The sequence below is a fragment of the Artemia sp. Qi Xiang Cuo genome, chromosome 20 (genome assembly GCF_049724085.1).
Source record: "Artemia sp. Qi Xiang Cuo chromosome 20, ASM4972408v1, whole genome shotgun sequence".
Classification (NCBI taxonomy): domain Eukaryota; kingdom Metazoa; phylum Arthropoda; class Branchiopoda; order Anostraca; family Artemiidae; genus Artemia; species Artemia sp. Qi Xiang Cuo.
Window position 1 is genome coordinate 40635838 of NC_142813.1, and position 21746 is coordinate 40657583.

Genomic DNA, 21746 nt, shown 5'->3' on the forward strand with positions numbered 1-21746 from the left:
TTAGCCTACGTACGCGCGCGTACGTTGGTTTTAAGTTATGTCCTGGGGGCATATAAGGTTTTTTGTAAAAGGCGTTGTCGTAGAAACTTCAAAACAGGCTCATTCGATTGGAAATTCAAAGAGCTAGTGCCTTTTTAATAGTCGAAAGTAATTGGAGGGCAACTAGCCCCCCCACGCCCTTCATTCAAACAAACACATACAATCGAAATTTTGAGATAGCCATTTTGTTCAGCGTAGTTGATTTCCAGATAGAAAAAATATTTTTGAGGAAGACACTCCCTCACAACCCACAGGGCAAAGGTTTTTAAGTTGTGCCCTGGGGGCATATAAGGTTTTTATAGAAGGCGTTGTAGTAGAAACTTCAAAACAGGCTGGTTTGATTTGGAATTCAAAGGGCTAGTGCCCATTTTAATTGTTGAAAGTGATTGGAGGGTAACTAGCCCCCCACACCCATCATTCCCCCAAACACATCCAATCAGAATTTTGAGATAGCCATTTTTTTCAGCGTAGGCTAGTTGATGTCCAGATAGAAAATATGTTTTCTAGCAGGACACTCCCCACAACTCTCGGGGCACTGGTTTTAAGTTATGCCCTGGGGGCGTATAAGGTTTTTATAAGAAGGCGTTGTCGTAGAAATTTCAAAACAGGCTCATTCGATTGGAAATTCAAAGGCTAGTTCCCTTCTTGATAGTCGAAAGGGATTGGAGGGGAACTAGCCCCTTCCCCACCTCCATCAATCCACAAAACACATCCAATAAAAATTTTGAGATAGCTATTTTGTTCAGCGTAGTTGATTTCCAGATAGAAAATATGCTTTTGAGGAGGACACTCCCCAACAACCCTCAGGGCAAGGGTTTTAAGTTATATCCTGGGGTATATAAGGTTTTTTATAGAAGGCATTGTCATAGAAACTTTAAAAGGGGCTCATTCTATTGCAAATTCAAAGGGCTAGTGCCCTTTTTAATAATTGAAAGTGATTGGAGGGCAACTAGCCCCCCCCCACGTCCCTCATTCACCCAAACACTTCCAATCAAAATTTTGAGATAGCCATTTTGTTTAGCGTAGGCTAGTTGATTTCCAGAGAGAAAATATGTTTTTGAGAAGGACACTCCCCCACAACCCTCAGGGCAAGGGTTTTAAGGTATGCCCTGGGCGAATATAAGGTTTTTATAGAAGGTGTTGTCGTAGAAACTTCAAAAAAACCTAATTCGATTGGAAATTCAAAGGGCTAGTGCCCTTTTTAATAGTCAAAAGTGATTGGAAGGCAACTAGTCCCCCCCCACACCCATAGTTTCCCCAAACACATCCAGTCAAAATTTTAAGATAGCCATTTTGTTCAGCGTAGCTGATTTCCAGATAGAAAAAATGTTTTGAGGAGGACCCTCCCCCACAACCCTCAGGGCAAGACTTTTAAGTTATGCCCAGGGGGCATATCATGTTTTTATAGAAGGCGTTGTCGTAGAAACTTCAAAACACGCTAATTCGATTGGAAATTCAAAGGGCTAATGCCTTTTTTAATAGTCGAATGTGATTGGAGGGCAACTAACCCCCCCCCATGCCAATCTTTCCCCCTAAGAAATCCAATAAAAATTTTGAGATAGCCATTCTGTTCAGCGTAGTTGATTTACAGATTGAAAATATGTTTTGAGGAGGATATTCCGCCACAGCCCTCAGGGAAAGGGTTTTAAGTTAACCTTAAATAAAAGCGTATAAGGCTTTTATTGAAGACGTTGTCGTAGAAACTTCAGAAAAGGGCTCATTTGATTTGAAATTCAAAGGGCTAGTGCCCTTTTTAATAGTCGAAAGTGATTAGTAATATTTGTTGTTGTTGTTGTTGTTGTTTGACCAAGGCACTTCTTATCGAAGGAGTTGTCGTGGGAACCTCGAAAGGGGCTCATGCGATTTAAAGTAGAAAAGGATGATGCCCTTTTTAATAGTCGAAAGTGATTGGAGGGTAACTAATCCCCCTCCCACGCCCACGCTTTCATTGGCCCAATATGTTTAAAAACTAAACGTTTCCAAAAGACTAAATGAAAATTCAATGTGATAAGACTAAATCCCAATGAGGCATCTCAGCAGTATCCAAAGATCGACAGAGGGTATTATGTTCAAACTTTCGAGGTCACTTCTGCTCTTAAAATTTAACCAAATCAAAATAGTGTAAGTGTAATGTTTACTATCAAAGAAAGTCAACAGATTTTTTTGCGAATGGTATCAAGTTTTCCATTTCAGGTCAACTAGAGGAGGTATGAAACTAAGTTAAACAGTACTATTTGTGTCCAAATTTTTAAAATTGTGTATGTTGTTAAAAATAGCTGACAAATCTTTCTCCAGCATACAAATAGCAGGTCAAACTATAAAGTCTTAAAAATGAAAAGATTTAAAGTTTTATTTTCTTTTTCCCTGAAAAGACTATGTCAATATAAAACGAACAGAAATTTATTTGAAAAACTTTTTCCACAAAATAAGTTTTTCAAAGAAAAGTAAAGAACTCCATTAAACTAAAAATTTGCAAAAATAAAATCAAATAATCTACAAAGCGTGAAACTACCACAAATCAGCATTGATAAATAAATGAAACCCAAAACGAACAGAAATTACAATTAAACCGAGTCAAACTCAAAACGAGCAGAAATTAACATAAGTTGGGCTCAAAACCCCTATGCCTTCCCAAGGCCAGAACAAAATTTGCAATTTACTGAAAAAATACAAATGTTTTTACTTTTATATCGATAAAAGTAAAAACATATCGATTTACTTTTAGCATCGATAAATAAATTAAACCCAAACGAACAGAAATTACAATAAATAACCGAGTCAAACTCAAAACGAGCAGAAATTAACATAAGTTGGGCGCAAAACCCCTATCCCTTCCCAAGGCCAGAACAAAATTTGCAATTTACTGAAAAAATACAAATGTTTTTACTTTTATAAATTTAATAAATCAAATAATTTTAACATTTTGATTACTAAATATCAGTATATGTATATTAAACTGACAATGCGCATTCATTTCTATTTTTTCAGTAAAGTGCACATTTTTTTCTGACCTTGGGAAGGCAAAGGGGTTTTGCGCCCAACTTATGTTAATTTCTGCTCGTTTTGAGTTTGACCCGGTTAATTATTGTAATTTCTGTTCGTTTGGGTTTCATTTATTTATCGATGCTGATTTGGGGTAGTTTCACGCTTGGTAGATTATTTGATTTTATTTTTGCTAATTTTTTGTTTAATGGAGTTCTTTACTTTTCTTTGAAAAACTTATTTTTTGGAAAGTGTTTTTTAAATTAATTTCTGTTCGTTTTATATTGACATAGTCTTTTCATGGAAAAAGAAAGTAATACTTTAAATCTTTTCGTTTTTTAAGACTTTATAGTTTGACCTGCTATTTGTATGCTGGAGAAAAATTTTCAGCAATTTTTAACAAAATACACCCTTTTAAAAATTTGGACACAAATAGTACTGTTTAATTTAGTTTCATAGCTCACAAGGACTTCAAACATTTTCATGAAGACGCAAGGGATCATGCCAAATCCCAGTGGCACCAAGAAGCCGTAATTGATGCTAATAACTTCTGTGATTCAATGACGATGAAGAAAAAAACATCAAAGAACAACTGGATTCTGCTATATCTCATCTTATACAGATAAACCAAAGCAAACTTACATCAATTTTAAAAGCAATTATATTTTGTGGTAGTCACGACATTGCTCTCCGTGGAAATCATTCAAATGGAGGAAACTTTGAAGATCTACTTCGTTTTTGCATTGAAGCAGGAGATCAAGTTCTTAAAGACCACATAACGACACATTCAGGAAAAGCTAAATATACATCTCATAGAGTCCAAAACGGCCTGATAAATATTTGTGGGACTATACTACAAGATACAATAGTCAAAGAAGTAAATGATAGCCAGGCATTCTCTTTGCTACCAGATGAGACTGCTCATATCAAACAGTTCGTGGTAAAGAACTGTAAGTAAGGAGCGACCCGGCTCAATGGTAACCGAAACTCTAAAAAATGGAATTTTGATGCCAATAGATACATCAAAAGAATCAGATTTTAATGCTGATTTCCAATATACAAGTTTCATAAGTTTGATCTTACCCATCAAAAATCACGCGCCTGAGAAAATTTGGCCCATTTTCAAAAAAGGGGGAAAGACCCCCTAAAAGTTATAGAACCTTAATGAAAATTAAACCATCATATTCAGCGTATCAGAGAACCTAACTGTAGAGGTTTTAAACTCCTATCTACAAAAACGTGGAATTTTCCATTTTTTGCCAGAAGAAAGATCACGGATGCGTATTTTTTTTTTCCCCCAGGGGTGATCGTATCGAGCCAGTGGTCCTAGAATATCGTAGGAGGGCTAATTGGAATGGACATTAAAAGTTCTAGTGCACTTTTTAGGCTACAAAAAAAATGGAGGGCAACTAGGCCCCATCCCACGCTCTTTTTTTCTCAAAGTCACCCAATTAAAATTTTGAGATAGCCATTTTGTTCAGCATAGTCGAAAGTCTAATAAATATGTCTTTTAGGATGACTTCATTCCCCACAGGACCCAGGGGAAGGGCTGCAAGTTATGAACTTTGCCCATTGCTTACATATCGTATTGGTTATTGGGAAGTATACAGACATTTTCTGGAAGGATTTTTTTTCTGGTGGGGGGGACTGGAGGAGGGGGTTACTCGGGAGAATCTTTCCGTGGAGGATGTTTCTTTGGGGTAAGGTACATTTCTATGAAGGGGACGCCGGATTTCCAAGCATTATTTAAAAAACGATCAGAAATTAAATTTAAAAAAAAACAAGTTTTTTCAACTGAAAGTAAGAAGCAACATTAGAACTTAAAACGAGCAGAAATTATTACTTATATCAGGGGGTTCTCCCCCAAGTCAATACCTCGCTCTTTACGCAACAGTTTTTTTAGTGCTTTCAAAAGAGCTATCTATTCTAATTAAACGGTCTTTGTGATTCAGGGGTTTGTGAATTTAATTTTTTTTTTAACTTTTAACGTAAAGAGCGTAGTATTGACTAAGGGGAGAACCCCCTCATATACGTAATAACATACGCGTAAATAAAAAAAAAAAAAAAAACATCAAAATATAAAAAAAACTAAACAAAAACTCCTAACTTTATCAACACACACCACACACAACAAAACAAAAAAAAACAAACACACACAAACTAACAAAAAAAAACACAAAAACACACAAACACACAACACACACACACACACACACACACACACACACACACACACACACACACACACACACACACACACACACACACACACACACACACACACACACACACACACACACACACACACACACACACACACACACACACACACACACACACACACACACACACACACACATATATATATATATATATATATATATATATATATATATATATATATATATATATATATATATATATATATATATATATATATATATATATATATATATATATATATATATATATATATATATATATATATATATCTTATAATAATATATTATATAATAATAATAATAATAAATAATTACATATATAATAATTGGAAAATTTTTATTATTAAACAAATTCTAATTCTTTACAAGTTGCTATCACCAACTGTTTTAAACTGGACACTACCAATCTTTATATTCTGATAATATTATCATCAATGTTACGTTACCCTTTTCTTGTTTGGATTTTACACGTAACTTTATGCGATCCTGAACAGCTGAGTCAAGGTTATTGGATATTATAATCTGTTAATTGTTTCTTTTCCCCAACGGCTTTAAATATTTTTAGGAAAAAAAGTAAATTATTATGCAAATTTCGTTTTAATTATTCATGCATGGTAAGCCAAATTCAAAACCTGCATTAATTCAAAAACGTTTAGAAACTAAATAAGGAAACAAGTTTTTCTTAACTGAAAGTAAGGAGCGACTTCAAAACTTAAAACAAACAAAAATTATTTCGTATATGAAAAGGGCTGTCCCTTCCTCAACGCCCGCTCTTTACGCTAATTTTTTTTATTGTTTTGAAAAATAGAGTTGCTAGAGAAGAGTCAAACTTTAGCGTAAAGAGGAAGGCGTTGAGGAGTGGAACAGCCCCTTTCATATAAGGAATAATTTCTGTTCGTTATAAATTTTAATGTCGCTCCTTACTTTCAGTTAAAAAACTTGTTTTTTAAACTTGTTTTCTATTTAGTTTAATAACATCAAGAGAGGCAGGTAGAAGTTGAGCCATGTCTTAGAGGGAGAGGGAATAGCTAAATGAAAAGAAACTAATGAGCATCCAGATTTTAATAGCACCTTATCTACAACTTCTTTGGAACAGCTCAATAAGTGATGCGGAAACTCTCAGGTTGTTGAAACGCTACATCTGCAATATCATAGGCAGCGCAATCGCTGCTGCCTTAGCAAGGAACGATGTTGGCACAATGTAGCATTAATTTTTTTGTTCTAGACCAGGGCACTTCATATGGAAGGAGTTGTGTAGAAACTTCGAAAAGGAGGAGGGCTCATTCGATTCGGAGAATGGAGTGGCTTGTGCCCTTTTTAATAGTGGAAAGTGATTGGAAGGCAACCAACACCCCTTCCACGCCCGCCATCTCCCTAAACATATCCAATTAAAATGTTGAGATAGCCATTTTGTTCAGCACAGTTGATTTCCAGATATAAATTACAGCTTTTGAGGAGGACACTCCCCCACAGCCCTCAAGGAAGGGGTTGTAAGTTATGCCCTGGGGAAATATAAGGTTTTTTTTTATAGAAAGCTTTGTCGTAGAAACTTCAAAAAAGGGCTCATTCGATTGGGAATTCAAAAGGGCTTAGAGCCCTTTTTTGTAGTCAAAATTGATTGCAGGTCATCAAGCCCCCCCCCGCTCTCACTCCTACCCTTTTCCTCAAACACATTCAATCAAAATTTTGAGATAGCCATTTTGTTCAACGTAGTTGAAAGTTCTGGAGGTTAGGTCTTTGAGGATGACAACCCCCCAAAGCCCTTAGGGCAAGGGTTGTAAGTTATGCCATGGGGGCATATAATGTTCGTATAGAAAGCGTTGTCGTAGAAGCTTCAAAAAGGGCTCAATCGATTGGAAAATGAAATGGCTGGTGCTCTTTTTAACAGTCGAAACTGTTTGGAAGGCAACTAACACCCCTTCCACGCCCACCATTTATCCGAATCCACCCAATCAAAATTTTGAGATAGCCATTTTGTTCAAAGTAGTTAAAGAGGAAATTATATCTTTGGAGGATGACACTCCCCCACAGCCCTCAGAGCAAGGGTTTTCAGTTATACCCTGGGGGTATAAAAGGTTTTTATTGAAAGCTTTGTCGTAGAAACTTGAAAAAGGGCTCTTTTGATCAGAAATTCAAAGGGATAATGCCCTTTTTCATAGTCGAAAGTGATTGGAGGGCACCTAACCCCCTCTCACACCCACCTTTTCCCCAAACACATCCAATGAAAATTTTTTAAATTGCAATTTTATTCAACGTAGTTAAAAGTTTTGGAAATTAGGTCTTTGAGGATGATAACCCCCTCAGAGCCCTCAGGGCAAGGGTTATAAGTTATACCCTGGGGGCATATAAGGTTTTTATAGATAGTGATGTTGTAAAAACTTTAATAAGAACTCTTTCGATTGGAAATTGAAAGGACTAGTGCCCTTTTTAATAGTCGAACGTAAATGGAGGGCAACTAACCCCCCTCTCACGCCCACCTTTTCCCCAAACATATCCAATCAAAATTTTTAGATTGCCATTTTGTTCAACATAGTTAGAAGTCTCGGAAATCAGGTCTTTGAGGGATGATAACCCCCTCTGAGCCCTAATCGCCAGGGTTGTAAGTTATGTGCTGGGGCCATATAAGGTTTTTATAGATAGTGATGTTGTATAAACTTCAAAAAGGGCTCATTCAATTGGAAATTGAAAGGGTTAGTGCCCTATATAATAGTCGAAAGTGATTGAAGGGGAACCAACCCCCTTCTTACGCCAACCATTTCCTCCTAATGTCGCTCTTTACTTTCAGTTAATTTTTTTTTATTTAATTTCTGATCGTTTTTTAGTTTATGCAGCTTTTATTTTGGCTCACCGTCATTGAATAAGTAAAACAAAATTTGTATATTAATTTTACTCTTCTTGTGCTAAATGGCTTTCCAATAAACCAAAACCAATACTATACAGAAATACCAATACAGAAATTATTCCGTATATGAGAGGGGCTGTCCCCTCCTCAACGCCTCGCTCTTTACGCTAAATTTTCTTATTCTTTCAAAAAAAATAGAGTTGTGAGAAAGTCAAACTTTAACGTAAAGAGCAAGGCGTTTAGAGGGGAAAGCCCTTTTATATACGGAATAATTTCTGTTCGTTTTAAGTTTTAACGTCGTTCTTTACTTTCAGTTAAAAAAACTTGTTTATTTCATTTAATTTTTTAACGTTTTTGAATTAATACAAGTTTTGATTTTGGCTCACCGTACATGAATAATTACAACAAAATTTTTATATTAATTTTACTTTTATTTGGTTAAATGGCTTTCTCGAAACTTGTTTAATTTTATTTACGAATGTTTTTATTAGCAATAAATATATGTAACTTACGAATTAACTTACGTAACGAACTTCTATATTCATATATTCTTAATACGTATATTAGGGAGTTCGCCCCCTAGTCAATACCTTTCTCTTTAAGCTAAATTTCAAATTCTGTTCCAATTCTTTAAAAATGATCCTTAATCACAAAGGCCGTTAATTAGAATAAATAGCTCTTATGAAAGTACTAAAACCTCTTTGGCTTAAAGAGCGAGGTATTGACTAGAGGGTGAACCCAATCATATACGTAATATTTTCTGTTCGTTTTAAGTTGTGGTGTTGCTCCTTACTTTCAGTTGATTTTTTTTTTATTTAATTTCTGGTCTTTTGTTTAAGAATGCTGGGAAATCTGGCGCCCCCTTCATAGCAATGTCCCTTCCCCCATGAAACTTTCTTCATAGAAGGATCCTCCCACATAACTTGACTCTTATAACGGAACTAGAACCATGCCTTTCCAATCGAATGAGACCACCTCTTCATAAAAATCTTAGAAGCCCTGGGGCATAACTTACAATACTTACCCCATATTCGGGGGGGGGGGTATTTCAACCTCAAAAGCCGTTTAATGAGATCTTTTGACTATTTTTGACCAAATAGTTATCTCAAAACTTCGTTCAGATGAATTTGGGGAAAATATGACTCGGGGGAGGGTATAGCTACCCTCCGATAAATTTGACTCTTAAAAATGACACTTTAACTTCCGATTTCCAATCAACTGAGCCCCCTCTGAAGTTTATACGACCACTGTTTCGATAAAAACCTTAAATGCTCTCGGGGCATAACTTACAATCCTTGCCATGAGGACTGGGAGGGGGTTGTCATCCTCAAAGACATAGTTTATGGACTTTTAACTACGTCAAACAAAATAACTATCTCGAGATTTTGATTGGAAGTGTTTGGTGAAATGATGGGCGTGGGGGAATGGTTTCCCTCTAATCACTTTTTGACTATTAAAGAGGGCAGTAGCCCTTTCAATTACCAACCGAATGAACCCTTTTCGTATTTTTTAAAACAACAAATGGCCATCTCAAAATTTCTATCAGATGCGTTTTGGGAAAATACGACATGTGTTTGTTTATGTGTGGGGGGAGGGAGGGTATTTGCTCTCTGATCACTTTGACTCTTAAAAAGAGCACTATAACTTCTGATTACCAATCCAATGAGGCCTCTTTGAAGTTTATTCGACCACCATTTTTATAAGAACTTTATATGCCCCCATGGCATAACTTACAACCGTTACCCTGAGAGCTATTTGTGGGGGGGGGGTAATCCTCAAAGACATAATTTTTGGACTTTTTCAACTACGCTGAACAAAATGGCTAGATAAAAAATTATGATTGGATGCGTTTGGGGAAATGATTGGTGTACGGGTGGGGGTGTTTGACCACCTATTACTTTTGACTGTTAAAATGGCCAGTAGAACTTCTGATTGCCAATCAAATGAGCCCCCTCTAAGGTTTATACGACCATCCTTTCTATAAAAAACCTTATATCCCCCAGGGCATAACTTACAACCCTTGCCCTGAGGTCTGTGAGGGGGGAGGTATCATCTTCAAAGTCATAATTTCCAGACCTTTAAACTAGGCTGAACAAAATGTTTATCATAAAATTTTGATTGGATGTATTTGGGGAAGTGATTGAAGTTGGGGAGAGGAGCTGGTTGCCCTTCATAAACTCTTTTTTGAAGTGCCTATGACATTTCTTTCTAAGAAGTGCCCTGGTCTAAAATAAGCAGCCCTATCGCGCTGCCTGTGATATTTTGTCTTGAGATATTCAATTATATAGCATTGGAAGTGCCGATTAGACCAGGTAAGCCCCCCTCCTAAAGCTGGGTGCCCATGACTTTGACATAAAGAATTAATACCCAATAAACAAAAACATTGACCAAAGAAATATAATTTTCAAGTTGATTAAGAAACAAATTATTGGGTCCTGTTTTTGGGGACCGTGTGCCTCCAATAAAAGAAAGAGTTTGTACATCTTGGGCCTTTGGTCTATATACGTTCGAGGGCAAGTTTCAAAACTGATAAGTTGCAAAGGGCCTTACACAAATTTTATGGGCCCCACAAATCACTCCTACCCCCATTTCCCTTAAAATTTAATATTATCACAAAAAACAATCCCTTACAGGTCAACGTCAATCAGACAGAAACAAAAGTTGATTTGCCTCTTTCGGGCTCGTTTTTGGGCCAACAAATTTTTATTGTTCCTTTCATTTCATTCTTGCGTAGTGTCCAAGCACAAATTTTGCATCCTACACAATTCATTCTTGTGCAGGGTATGCTTGTGTAATATAATTATCTCGGATAATTCTCATGCCAGTTCATAAAGAAATTGACACCCTTTCTACTCCCTTTTCAAAGTGCCCACGGCCCCAAAATAACGATTTTTGTATATAGAAGTCCCCAGGGACTCAAAGTTTTGGGATATAAGCTTAAAACTGAACAGGGATAAAAGTTTGACAGCGTACTTTAGCAGGACCTCATTACAAAATTTGAGGTCCTGTTTTTTTTAAAAAGGATTCTTGAAAAATTCTGGTTTATTGAACCCGCCGGAACAAACATAATCGACCTTTCTCTACTAAAACCTAACTGTGAATTACGAGAAGGTCAGACAAATTAGCGTCTTCGCCCTTTGGGTAATGTTTGGCACACCATTTCCGGAGTCCTGTTTATTGGAATCCCTATACACAGAGACTTGCAATGTAATTTTTAAATCTATAAGGATAGATAGATAGATAGATAGATAGTTTTAATTTCATGCAAATATAACAACACAAATAGAATTACATAGAGCCAACAGGGAGCTAAGCTCAAAAGGAAGGCTAACAATTATTACAATGAGTTCAAGTACTCCAAAAATAAAGATAAAGAAGATGAACCAAAAAAAATCATAACATATAGAAGGAGAAGGACAACGGAGGCTACCCCAGCACCACAAAATTAGGATACAAATTAGTTCTGCCGGGTTACAGGCCCCATAGTCATTCTGCCTTTCTCTGCGGGTTTACGCCCCTGTTTTTCCTGAGAACGATCCTCTTAATTTTCAATCCGAGCTATCATCCAAGACCGTATATGCCAACCTTTTTTCTACTAGAATCTATCTGAGAGTAATCAGTAATATTAATATACTGAGGCACTAGACCATTAAATTCAAGATTCATATCATCCACAAAAGTATATTTCGACCTTCCAAATAATCTCAGCAAAAGTGCCAACAAAAATTTTATCTAAGATAACAGGGGTTATGGGGGCCCTTGAGGAAAATTGAACGAAGTACATAATGCAAATTACGTATTGTTGCTGGGGCTGCAACCTAGGTGTCAAGGATTGTTGAGATAAGTTATTTTAAATCTAGCTAATGAAATGCCGCTCTGGGTAAATTCTACTGCTCAATGAGTAATGGTTGGTAGAAATGAAAGGCTTGGGAGCTGGGGCTGCAACCTAGTCTGCTTAGGCGTCAGGACTGGTGAAGATAAATCATCCTGGATTCAAGTGATGAAATGCTGCTCTAGACAAATACTCGGTTTGCTGCAGTCAAATATTAGAAAGCAAGAATCCTAGTTTGGTCCCTAAAATCACAATTAGAGGCAGCATCCTACCTTAAAAGAGACAGGTTTCGAATAAAACATTGGGAAATCGGTCAGAATTTACTGACTCCACAGCTCTGTGCTTAACCGGGGATAGCCTTATCTCTTTGGTGTTCGGGACTTTAACTTTTGTACACATCGTACCGGCTACTAATATAAGAAAACTCTTGCACTGAGTAATCCGAGTTTTAGGTAACTGTAAGAACGAGATGAGAAGAGCAAGAATTTAGAATAAAAGACAAATATCTCGGGATTGTAGGTTATATCTTGTTTATTACTATATAAAGAAAAAAGTTTTGGATATCTATGCTATTAGATTAAAATATTAGGAAATTGGTAAAATAAATGAGAAATGTCTCATGGTTTAAGCGGTGTTATATATATATATATATATATATATATATATATATATATATATATATATTAACTTTTTAAAATTGATTCCAGAAATTACGAATTTAAAGAGTTCAAATCAATAATAGTTATTATGTTGACAACTTTCATTCAAAAGAAAAGAAGATCTTTTTACCTTATGAAATGTTTGTTGTAAAAAATTTTGTGAACGGTGTCTCACAGAAGCACGATTTTTATAAAGTTTTTAGGGGAGCAACATATTTTGTGTACGTTATATTACGTTGAACCTTGGAACTGAACCAAAACTAATCATTTAAACTTTGGCAACGCCTTTTTTCCGTAAAAGCTCAAACATTAGCAATTTGTTGAAATTCATGTTGAAGATAACTGTACTTTCTTAAGTTTTTGTGTGCATTATCTTTTTAGCTATTTTTGCCCACGTTTATCATCTTAGATTTGGCAGCCACTGCTAACAAAAACTGGATAAATGCGTATGGGGGTCATTCATTAATAATTAGAGTCCCAATCTTTCCCTTTTTTATATTTTTTATGGTGTGAATTGTTGTGTACATTTCCACTTGACCAATTCAATTAAATTTTATTTTCACTTTCCTTGGCCCTTTAATTTAAAAACGCGCGAAACCAATAGGCCAGCCCCTTAAATATGAATATTAAGGATGTTATTTATGAAAAGGAAATAATCAACTTCAATTTGTACAAGTCATCTATCTTACAAGCCTCTAGTGTAACTGAAGACTGTTAAACCTATATTTTACTCATGCGAAGCTTTTTTTTAACGTATAATTTATGAAACAGCTGCTGTACTGTACTCTCTCTCTCTCTCTCTCTCTCTCTCTCTCTCTCTCTCTCTCTCTCTCTCTCTCTCTCTCTCTCTCTCTCTCTCTCTCTCTCTCTCTCTCTCTCTCTCTCTCTCTCTCTCTCTCCTACTTGTTTTAATTTCTTGTTCTTTCTCTTTCGTATAAAAGTAAAATTATTTACTCCCAAAATTTTGAATATAATAAACGAAAATTAAAAACATATGAAATGGTCCGTGATTATTTTTTTTATTAAGAAACATTATTTTAAAAATAATTACAATATTTTGCTTATTTTAGATCAAAACTGGTGCTCCATGTCGATCAGAGCGTCTTGCAAAATACAATCAAATTCTTCGCATTGAAGAAGAGCTTGGCAGTAACGCCAAGTATGCTGGCAAAAACTTCCGTCATCCACTTTAAATTTACGAAAATGTTGTAAGATGTGATGAAATGTCTGGTTCTGAAATAGTCAATTTGATTTCAAAGGCTGCTTCAAAAGTCTGCCAATTTCTCTCTCTCTCTCTCTCTGTGTTGATTGTTTTTTCTCTATCAAATAAAATGTCTGAATAATGTAATTGGTGTTTTTGGCTTGCTGCGGGCTTTATCTAGGAGATGTGTAACACGCCTTGATTTGACGGGAAGATGTAGGTACATACGAATGATTTTTTTAGAGGAGGGGGGTGGGGTATATAAAAGAGCAAGAAACGAATCATGTGCTGTCATAAGACAATACCACAGTAGAGGTAATATACAGTAACAAAATGCTTCTCCAAACATGACACACATTTCACAGCGCGTAATTTGAGAAGTTTCACAGACCGTCAGAGCCATAGTTTCAGGTGCTACTTGCTTTTCCATCGGAAACGTTTGTCATTGCGCGTGCGCGGAGCCAGGGTCGTAAAGCTTGTGTGATTTTAGATGTGTCAAAAATCTTCAATGGAAAGTATAGGAGTTTTCGCTTCTGTATTACCTCTACTGTGGACAATACTGTAGACAAAAATAAAGAACAAAACCGAATAGTATTTTAAAGAGAATAAAAAAATGTATACATAAGAAGGGAATCGTGTAAAAATATAACGTAAATTTAATAGTATGCTGGCTCTCTGCAGGCCGGACTCACTTCGTATTAGTTTCAAAAATTTTGCGCTTGAAGGAATTAAAAAAGTCAGTTTGGAACAACGAAATCCATGACGAGCCAGGAAAAAAAAGGTCGGTGACAGCATTAAAGAATGGAAAAGTTCTCGAGTTACTTTAATCAAACGTCCAAAAATAAACCACCAGTTGTATCTGATCATTTTATTTGTAACTTAACTAACGAGTGTTTCGTCCCTAATGACTTCCCAAACTGCTTTACTTGTGGTATAGTTGTTTTTCTTGGTTGTTGTTTCACCAAAGTATTGCTGATCAAATTAAAATAGGTAGTTTATATTAGGTAAAATATATTTAAAATAGGTATTAATTAAAGTAAGGCTCATGTAAAGTAATTATGATAATAGGAGTAACATATAATTGCACTAATTTTCCTCGTTTATATTTGAAAAAAAATCGTACTTAGAAAAATTGAAAATATGGAACTTCTTAAAACTGGCTATCTACCCTTTCACCCTTGTCAGAAAAATATAGTTTATATGAATGTTGTTGGAAAATGCAAGAAAAAACCTTGTAATGAGCTTTTGGGAGCTTGAAAAGTCAGTTTGGAAGCATAAGATCCATTGTGAATCAGTAAAAAGAAAGATCAAAGGAGGTGTTGAAGAGTGGAAAAGTTGTTTAATTACTTGAAGGAAACTTTCAGAAATAAACCAGCTGGAGCGCGGAATGGGTAGGATTTTAATCCGCAGGAGCCTGGAACGGGTAGGATTTAAATCCACAGGAGCGGGGAACGGGTAGGAGGTAGGATTTTTAAAAATTCTTCTTGTAATGTAATCTTGTCTGTAGATCTATTTTTGAAGGTTTTATTTGCTTAGCTCATCAACTAGGTTTGCGAAAAGCCACTCTTTCACGCTCGTACCAAAATTCTAGCTTTGGTCCGAGATTTCTACTTTTGTAAAATACTTACCGTTCTGCGAGTGACTCAAATTACTCTTGTATACTCACATTACTTTTTCTGTGTTCCTCCGCCATAGTGCAATGCCATTTTGCATGGGAATCAATATTCATGTTCCCTAAAGACACCCCCCTCCTCTTCCTTGCTTTTAAACTTTTACTTATAACAATCTGTGTGGGTTATACGTATATTTATACAAATCTGTTTAGCAGAGACGAACTCACTGGAGTTTCCTCCTACGAATCTGAAGCGCAGTGAAGTTGTTAAAAGTAGAATAGCCAAGGCCCAGGATGCTTTTTCACTGTTGAAAAAAGCTTGGAAGAATAGGAAGATAAGCCTACGAATCAAGATTAGAATACTGGGAGCTACAGTGATGAAAGTGGTAAAGTATGCTTATGAAGCATGGGCGCTTTAAAAAACGGAGGAGAATTTGCTAGATGTTTCCCAGAGAAATTGCCTATGGATTGTTTTGGGTGCCCAACTGACTGACTGTATTTCAAACATTAGGCTCTACGACAGGTGTGGTTCAGTCCCGATTTCTAGGGTTATGAGGAGAGGAAGGTTGGGAAGGCTAGAGCACGTTCTGTGGATTAAAGATTACCGATTGTCCTTGTCGGCCAAACGAAAAGCAGGTCGAGGTTGGTCCCGAATGGGGTGAGAGGATGTCGCAAGGGAAAATCTAAGGGAAATGGGAGATTCCTGGGAGGGTGTGAAGAGGAAGGCTTTGAATAAATTGGGATGGAGGAGGAGCGTGTGCTCTTCGAGCCGGTGTAATTACGTGTTTCGACATAAATGAGCCTGGACAACCACCGCTTGGTGCTTACTTATGTAAAACTCATTGCCGTAAATAATCTCACCAATTTGACTCAACCGCAGCAAAATCGCAGAAAGTAGTTGTTAAAATTCGGCCTAAGGTGATGAAATCAAACCTATTATTGATACGGTCAAGGGAAGGCTTCTTTAGCCGCAGTTGCTGATGTAGCAAGAATGACTGATGATTGTCAACGAAGCTGTAGACAAACTAGTCGTTATGAGTGAAATTACAACATATGTAAATAAAATATATATATTTCTAATAAAGGAAAATTAATGTTATCGGGAAGGTTTATCAGATAGAATTCGAAAATATTGAAACCAGCATCTAAAGAAACTCTAACATCTATTGGTCGAGGGAGAACAGAATATTGGCTGGCTATCAGCGGAAGTAATAACAGCTAATTAAAGTCATGGTTGACATGAGTTGTGTGCTATCTAGTACTTCATTTGCAGTCAGTCATTCAAGAAAACATCTAAAAATAAGCTCAGATTTTGCTATTTCTGTGAGTAAGTCAAAGAAATTTGCTGAATTCTATCGGATAAGCATTCTGGATATGAAAAATTTCCTTTGCTATTTGACTTTGTATGAAACCTGATAAAAATCGGGTGGTAATATTGACATACTTAATCGCTGATTAACACAGCTACATACGCTCCTCCTCCATCATAGTCTATTCAAAGCTCCCTCTTTAAATTCTTCTCAGAAGCTCTAACTTTTCTTTAAGTCCTTTCTTACGACCTCTTCCCACCACGACTTGTGAATATAATCATTTTTGCATGTTAGTGGAGATGAAAACTAAAGAATAATATGCTGAATTATTGGTGATTCCAAATCTCCAATGAGGACTGAGATAGACAAGACGAATTATAACAAGAAGTATGTCTCCAATAGATGGGATCACATTAATGTGGCAGAATACATCCCTGAATTTTCGCGGAAAAGGAGAAGGCCTAAATGGAATAGTACCCAAAGACCTCTCTTTCTAAGAAGAAAAACCAGAATGTTTGCATTTCTTACGGTTACAGAAAAAAAACGCTAATAAGCCCTTGATAGTCACGTGGCCACAAAATCAGGTTTGTTTTTTCACTTACAAAATTAAGACCCTTGGTCTTCTTAACTTTTAATTTTGACAGTCTATTTTCAAAAACAGCATTTGTTGTTACATCTTTTCATTAGTTCAAATCCCCCTCCTCATTTAACGTTGTCATGGTATCATTCAACCCTTATTTAGTAGTAGCAGCAGTAGTATAATAATTTATTACAAATCAAATACAACGAATCAATCCACAGCACACCATAAGACATGTTTGTAAGGGTGTGTCACTTAACAAGGACAAGGATAAAGAAAGAGAATATATACAATACTTTTTTTTTAAAAACTTTGCGGTCAGTCATAAATCTACGAAATAGACTATTTGAATTACCCTTATTCCATGATCATGCACCTTAGTTCTGCTTTAGAATAGATGAATGATAGACTGCTTTAGGATAGTGAAATGACATCATTTTTATACAGTTCTGAAAAGGGCTTGTAAGGCATCAAAATAGCGTGGTTTGACACAGGATCTGAAAAGACCCAAACTCGTGTTAAACACGACACTCAAAACGATAATCTGCACAACTCGTGTTCATTCCCCTGTTGGATGTGGATTGTCTGGAAACGGAGCTCTATTAAAAAAGAAACTGCTATATGGAGAAATTCGTCGCAATGAATTTAAAAGAAGGGAGCATGGGTAAAAAGTTTTTAACTTTAAGACAGGCAAGTTAAATTCAATTAACGTCGCTTTTCTGAAAATTAAGCTAAAAATTCAAGGAACAAGTTAAAAACACCATAAATAGAGGAAAATTGAGGATCAGGCAACCTGGGTCCTTGTTTAAGTAGGAAACCCTGTGCCAGCCTCCTGACTTACCTTGGCTAGTAACTAGACCTGATTGCTTTTCAGGCACTCATTTCTTTTATACAACCTTAGGCTAAAAACTAAACTAACTTATTTTTAATGGTGCTAGACTAATGAACTGATTAGGCTATTGATGAGGAATAGACTAGTTTAAGAACAAAGAATGCAAACCAACAAAATCATTGAACTTATGCCTAGTGTTCAGCATAAAGTTTCTCTCATAAGAATAAAAAAAGAATTTGGCAAATTATAGATGAAAGGGAAAATGTCATTTGATGCACTTTTTTATGCTCTCTCATAATACAATGTTGTATTATGAGATGAGAGAAAAAATGATGAACCTCCCTTCTGTGACTTTTTGTGCCCCTACTGGCCCTCCTTTGGCATTGTAGATCAAAATTTCTGAATAAAACTTATCCAAAATAGTCAAAAGGTCCCATAAACATGCTTCCAGGGATGACAATAACGGTGGCTGGCGTTTACCCCCACGGAAAAGTTTTTTATGCTCTTTTTTATGCACAGAAGCAATTGTTCAATTGCTTCTGTTGCAAATTGCATCTTGAACCCTAAAAGGGGCCCCAAAGGTATTTCATTTTGATAAGCACACAAAGAAGTTATCAACACTAGTTAAGTTATTGAAAAGTGGTTAAAAACATCACTAGCTTACAAATAAGTTGTTCAAGAGTATTATAGGCTATTCCAAAAATACTTATTTAGCCTAGGCCTATAACAATTCAAACCTCATTTATTAGGCAACTCAATTCAAACCATTTCAAGTTTTTCAAATGTTGTTGACAAAAATAGCCCTGAATTTTGTGATTTGAAACTTTGCTGTCAACAATTCAGGGTATATATTTGCACATTAGGGGGTGGGTGGGGGTAAAGTTCAAGGTAAGTTTGCAGCAGGCCATATTATTTAGCTAGCCTAGGATGAAAGTGATTGTGAGTTGCACTTCCCATGGTCTTCTCTACCTTAGAATCCTAAAGCTTGAACATAATGCCACCAAAGAGACCTCATCAGAGCCCCAAAAAAAGGACCAATAAGTGCATGACATATGATAAGAACTTGCATGAGGATTCATGTGCTATGAACTGGGTGGGTGGGGGTAAAGTTCAAGGTAAGTTTGCAATGGGCCATATTATTTAGCTAGGATGAAAGTGATTTGTGAGTTGCACTTCCCATGGGTCTTCTCTACCTTAGAATCCTAAAGCTTGAACATAATGCCACCAAAGAGACCTCATCAGAGCCCCAAAAAAGGGACCAATAAGTGCATGACATATGATGAGAACTTGCATGAGGATTCATGTGCTATGAACTGGGTGGGTGGGGGTAAAGTGTGGGCCATATTATTTAGCTATGATGAAAGTGATTTGTGAGTTGCACTTCCCATGGTCTTCTCTACCTTAGAATCCTAAAGCTTGAACATAATGCCACCAAAGAGACCTCATCAGAGCCCCAAAAAAAGGACCAATAAGTGCATGACATATGATAAGAACTTGCATGAGGATTCATGTGCTATGAACTGGGTGGGTGGGGGTAAAGTTCAAGGTAAGTTTGCAATGGGCCATATTATTTAGCTAGGATGAAAGTGATTTGTGAGTTGCACTTCCCATGGGTCTTCTCTACCTTAGAATACTAAAGCTTGAACATAATGCCACCAAAGAGACCTCATCAGAGCCCCGAAAAAGGGACCAATAAGTGCATGACATATGTTTTGTTTTGTTATTTATTATTTATGGGATGGCGGTGGGAAGTTTTGGAGTATGTGAAGTATTGATTTTTGGTTATTGCAACCAGGAGCTGAGTGAGTGTAAGATTTTCATTTTTTCTTCTTTTTTTTTCTTTTTCTTTCTTTTTTCTTTTTCTCTCTTTTTTTACTCTTTAGTATGTTATTATAAGTGTTAATTTTATGAGGGTAAATACTTCCAAACAAGCGTTAGCTTATGGAAGGTCATTTGTTTTTTTGTGTTGTGTTGTTTTTGGAATAAACCCTTATCTTATCTTATGATGAGAACTTGCATGAGGATTTTCATTTTTTTTTCTTTTTCTTTCTTTCTTCTTTTTCTCTCTTTTTTTTCCTCTTTAGTATGTTATTATAAGTGTTAATTTTATGAGGGTAAATACTTCCAAACAAGCGTTAGCTTATGGAAGGTCATTTGTTTTTTTGTGTTGTGTTGTTTTTGGAATAAACCCTTATCTTATCTTATGATGAGAACTTGCATGAGGATTCATGTGCTATGAACTGGGTGGGTGGTGGGTAAAGTTCAAGGTAAGTTTGCAGTGGGCCATATTATTTAGCTAGGATGAAAGTGATTTGTGAGTTGCACTTCCCATTGGTCTTCTCTACCTTAGAATCCTAAAGCTTGAAATAGTGTCACCAAAGAGACCTCATCAGAACCCCAAAAAAGGGACCAATAAGTGCATGACATATGATGAGAACTTGCATGAGGATTCATGTGCTATGAACTGAGTGGGTGGGGGTAAAGTTCAAGGTAAATTTGCAGTTGGCCATATTATTTAGCTAGGATGAAAGTGATTTGTGAGTTGCACTTCCCATGGGTCTTCTCTACCTTAGAATCCTAAAGCTTGAACATAATGCCACCAAAGAGACCTCATCAGAGCCCCAAAAAAGGGACCAATAAGTGCATGACATATGATGAGAACTTGCATGAGGATTCATGTGCTATGAACTTGGTGGGTGGTGGGTAAAGTTCAAGGTAAGTTTGCAGTGGGCCATATTATTTAGCTAGGATGAAAGTGATTTGTGAGTTGCACTTCCCATGGGTCTTCTCTACCTTAGAATCCTAAAGCTTGAAATAATGTCACCAAAGAGACCTCATCAGAGCCCCAAAAAGGGACCAATAAGTGCATGACATATGATGAGAACTTGCATGAGGATTCATGTGCTATGAACTTGGTGGGTGGTGGGTAAAGTTCAAGGTAAGTTTGCAGTGGGCCATATTATTTAGCTAGGATGAAAGTGATTTGTGAGTTGCACTTCCCATGGGTCTTCTCTACCTTAGAATCCTAAAGCTTGAAATAATGTCACCAAAGAGACCTCATCAGAGCCCCAAAAAAGGGACCAATAAGTGCATGACATATGATGAGAACTTGCATGAGGATTCATGTGCTATGAACTGAGTGGGTGGGGGTAAAGTTCAAGGTAAATTTGCAGTGGGCCATATTATTTAGATAGGATGAAAGTGATTTATGTGTTGCACTTCCCATGGGTCTTGTCTACCTTAGAATCCTAAAGCTTGAACATAATGCCACCAAAGAAACCTCATCAGAGCCCCAAAAATGGGACTGATAAGTGCATGACATGTGATGAGAACTTGCCTGAGGATTCATGTGCAATGAACTGTGATGGCTGTAGCCTCTGGATATGCATTGACTGTCTAGAAATGTCAGAGGCAGAGTACTCTCTACTGACTAAATTGACACAATGAGTTGGCTGTGAGTGGAAAGGCCCACTTTGCAAAAGTAGCCCTCTAGTGGCAAGTGCGGCATCTTTGAATGATATTCAGAAGATTATGGATAAGAATCTTGAACCATTCTGGTCTGCTCTTAGTGCTGTAAAGGAACTGGGCACTAAAGTTAAGGATGCAGTGAAAGAAGCATTTGTCAAACAAAGAGA

At 36.5% G+C, this 21746-nt stretch overlaps 2 protein-coding genes across 3 annotated transcripts in view; both read left to right on the forward strand.

Annotated features, from left to right (window-relative positions):
• Positions 1-13924, forward strand: part of Eno (alpha-enolase) — a 137601-nt gene extending 123677 nt beyond the window's left edge. Inside the window, exon 8 of the mRNA XM_089106346.1 lies at positions 13647-13924. Coding sequence (XP_088962472.1) covers positions 13647-13769 — 123 coding nt within the window. The 3' untranslated portion in view covers positions 13770-13924. The remainder of the gene's footprint in view (positions 1-13646) is intronic.
• Positions 13925-17933: 4009 nt separating this feature from the next.
• The window catches only part of LOC148940200 (LYR motif-containing protein 2), a 73748-nt gene continuing 69935 nt past the window's right edge, over positions 17934-21746 (forward strand). For both annotated transcript variants that reach the window (XR_016143482.1, XM_089106347.1), the window contains exon 1: positions 17934-17969. Coding sequence is in view for 1 of the 2 variants with exons in the window: in XM_089106347.1 (XP_088962473.1) it covers positions 17940-17969 (30 nt within the window). In the remaining variant the exon portion in view is untranslated. The remainder of the gene's footprint in view (positions 17970-21746) is intronic.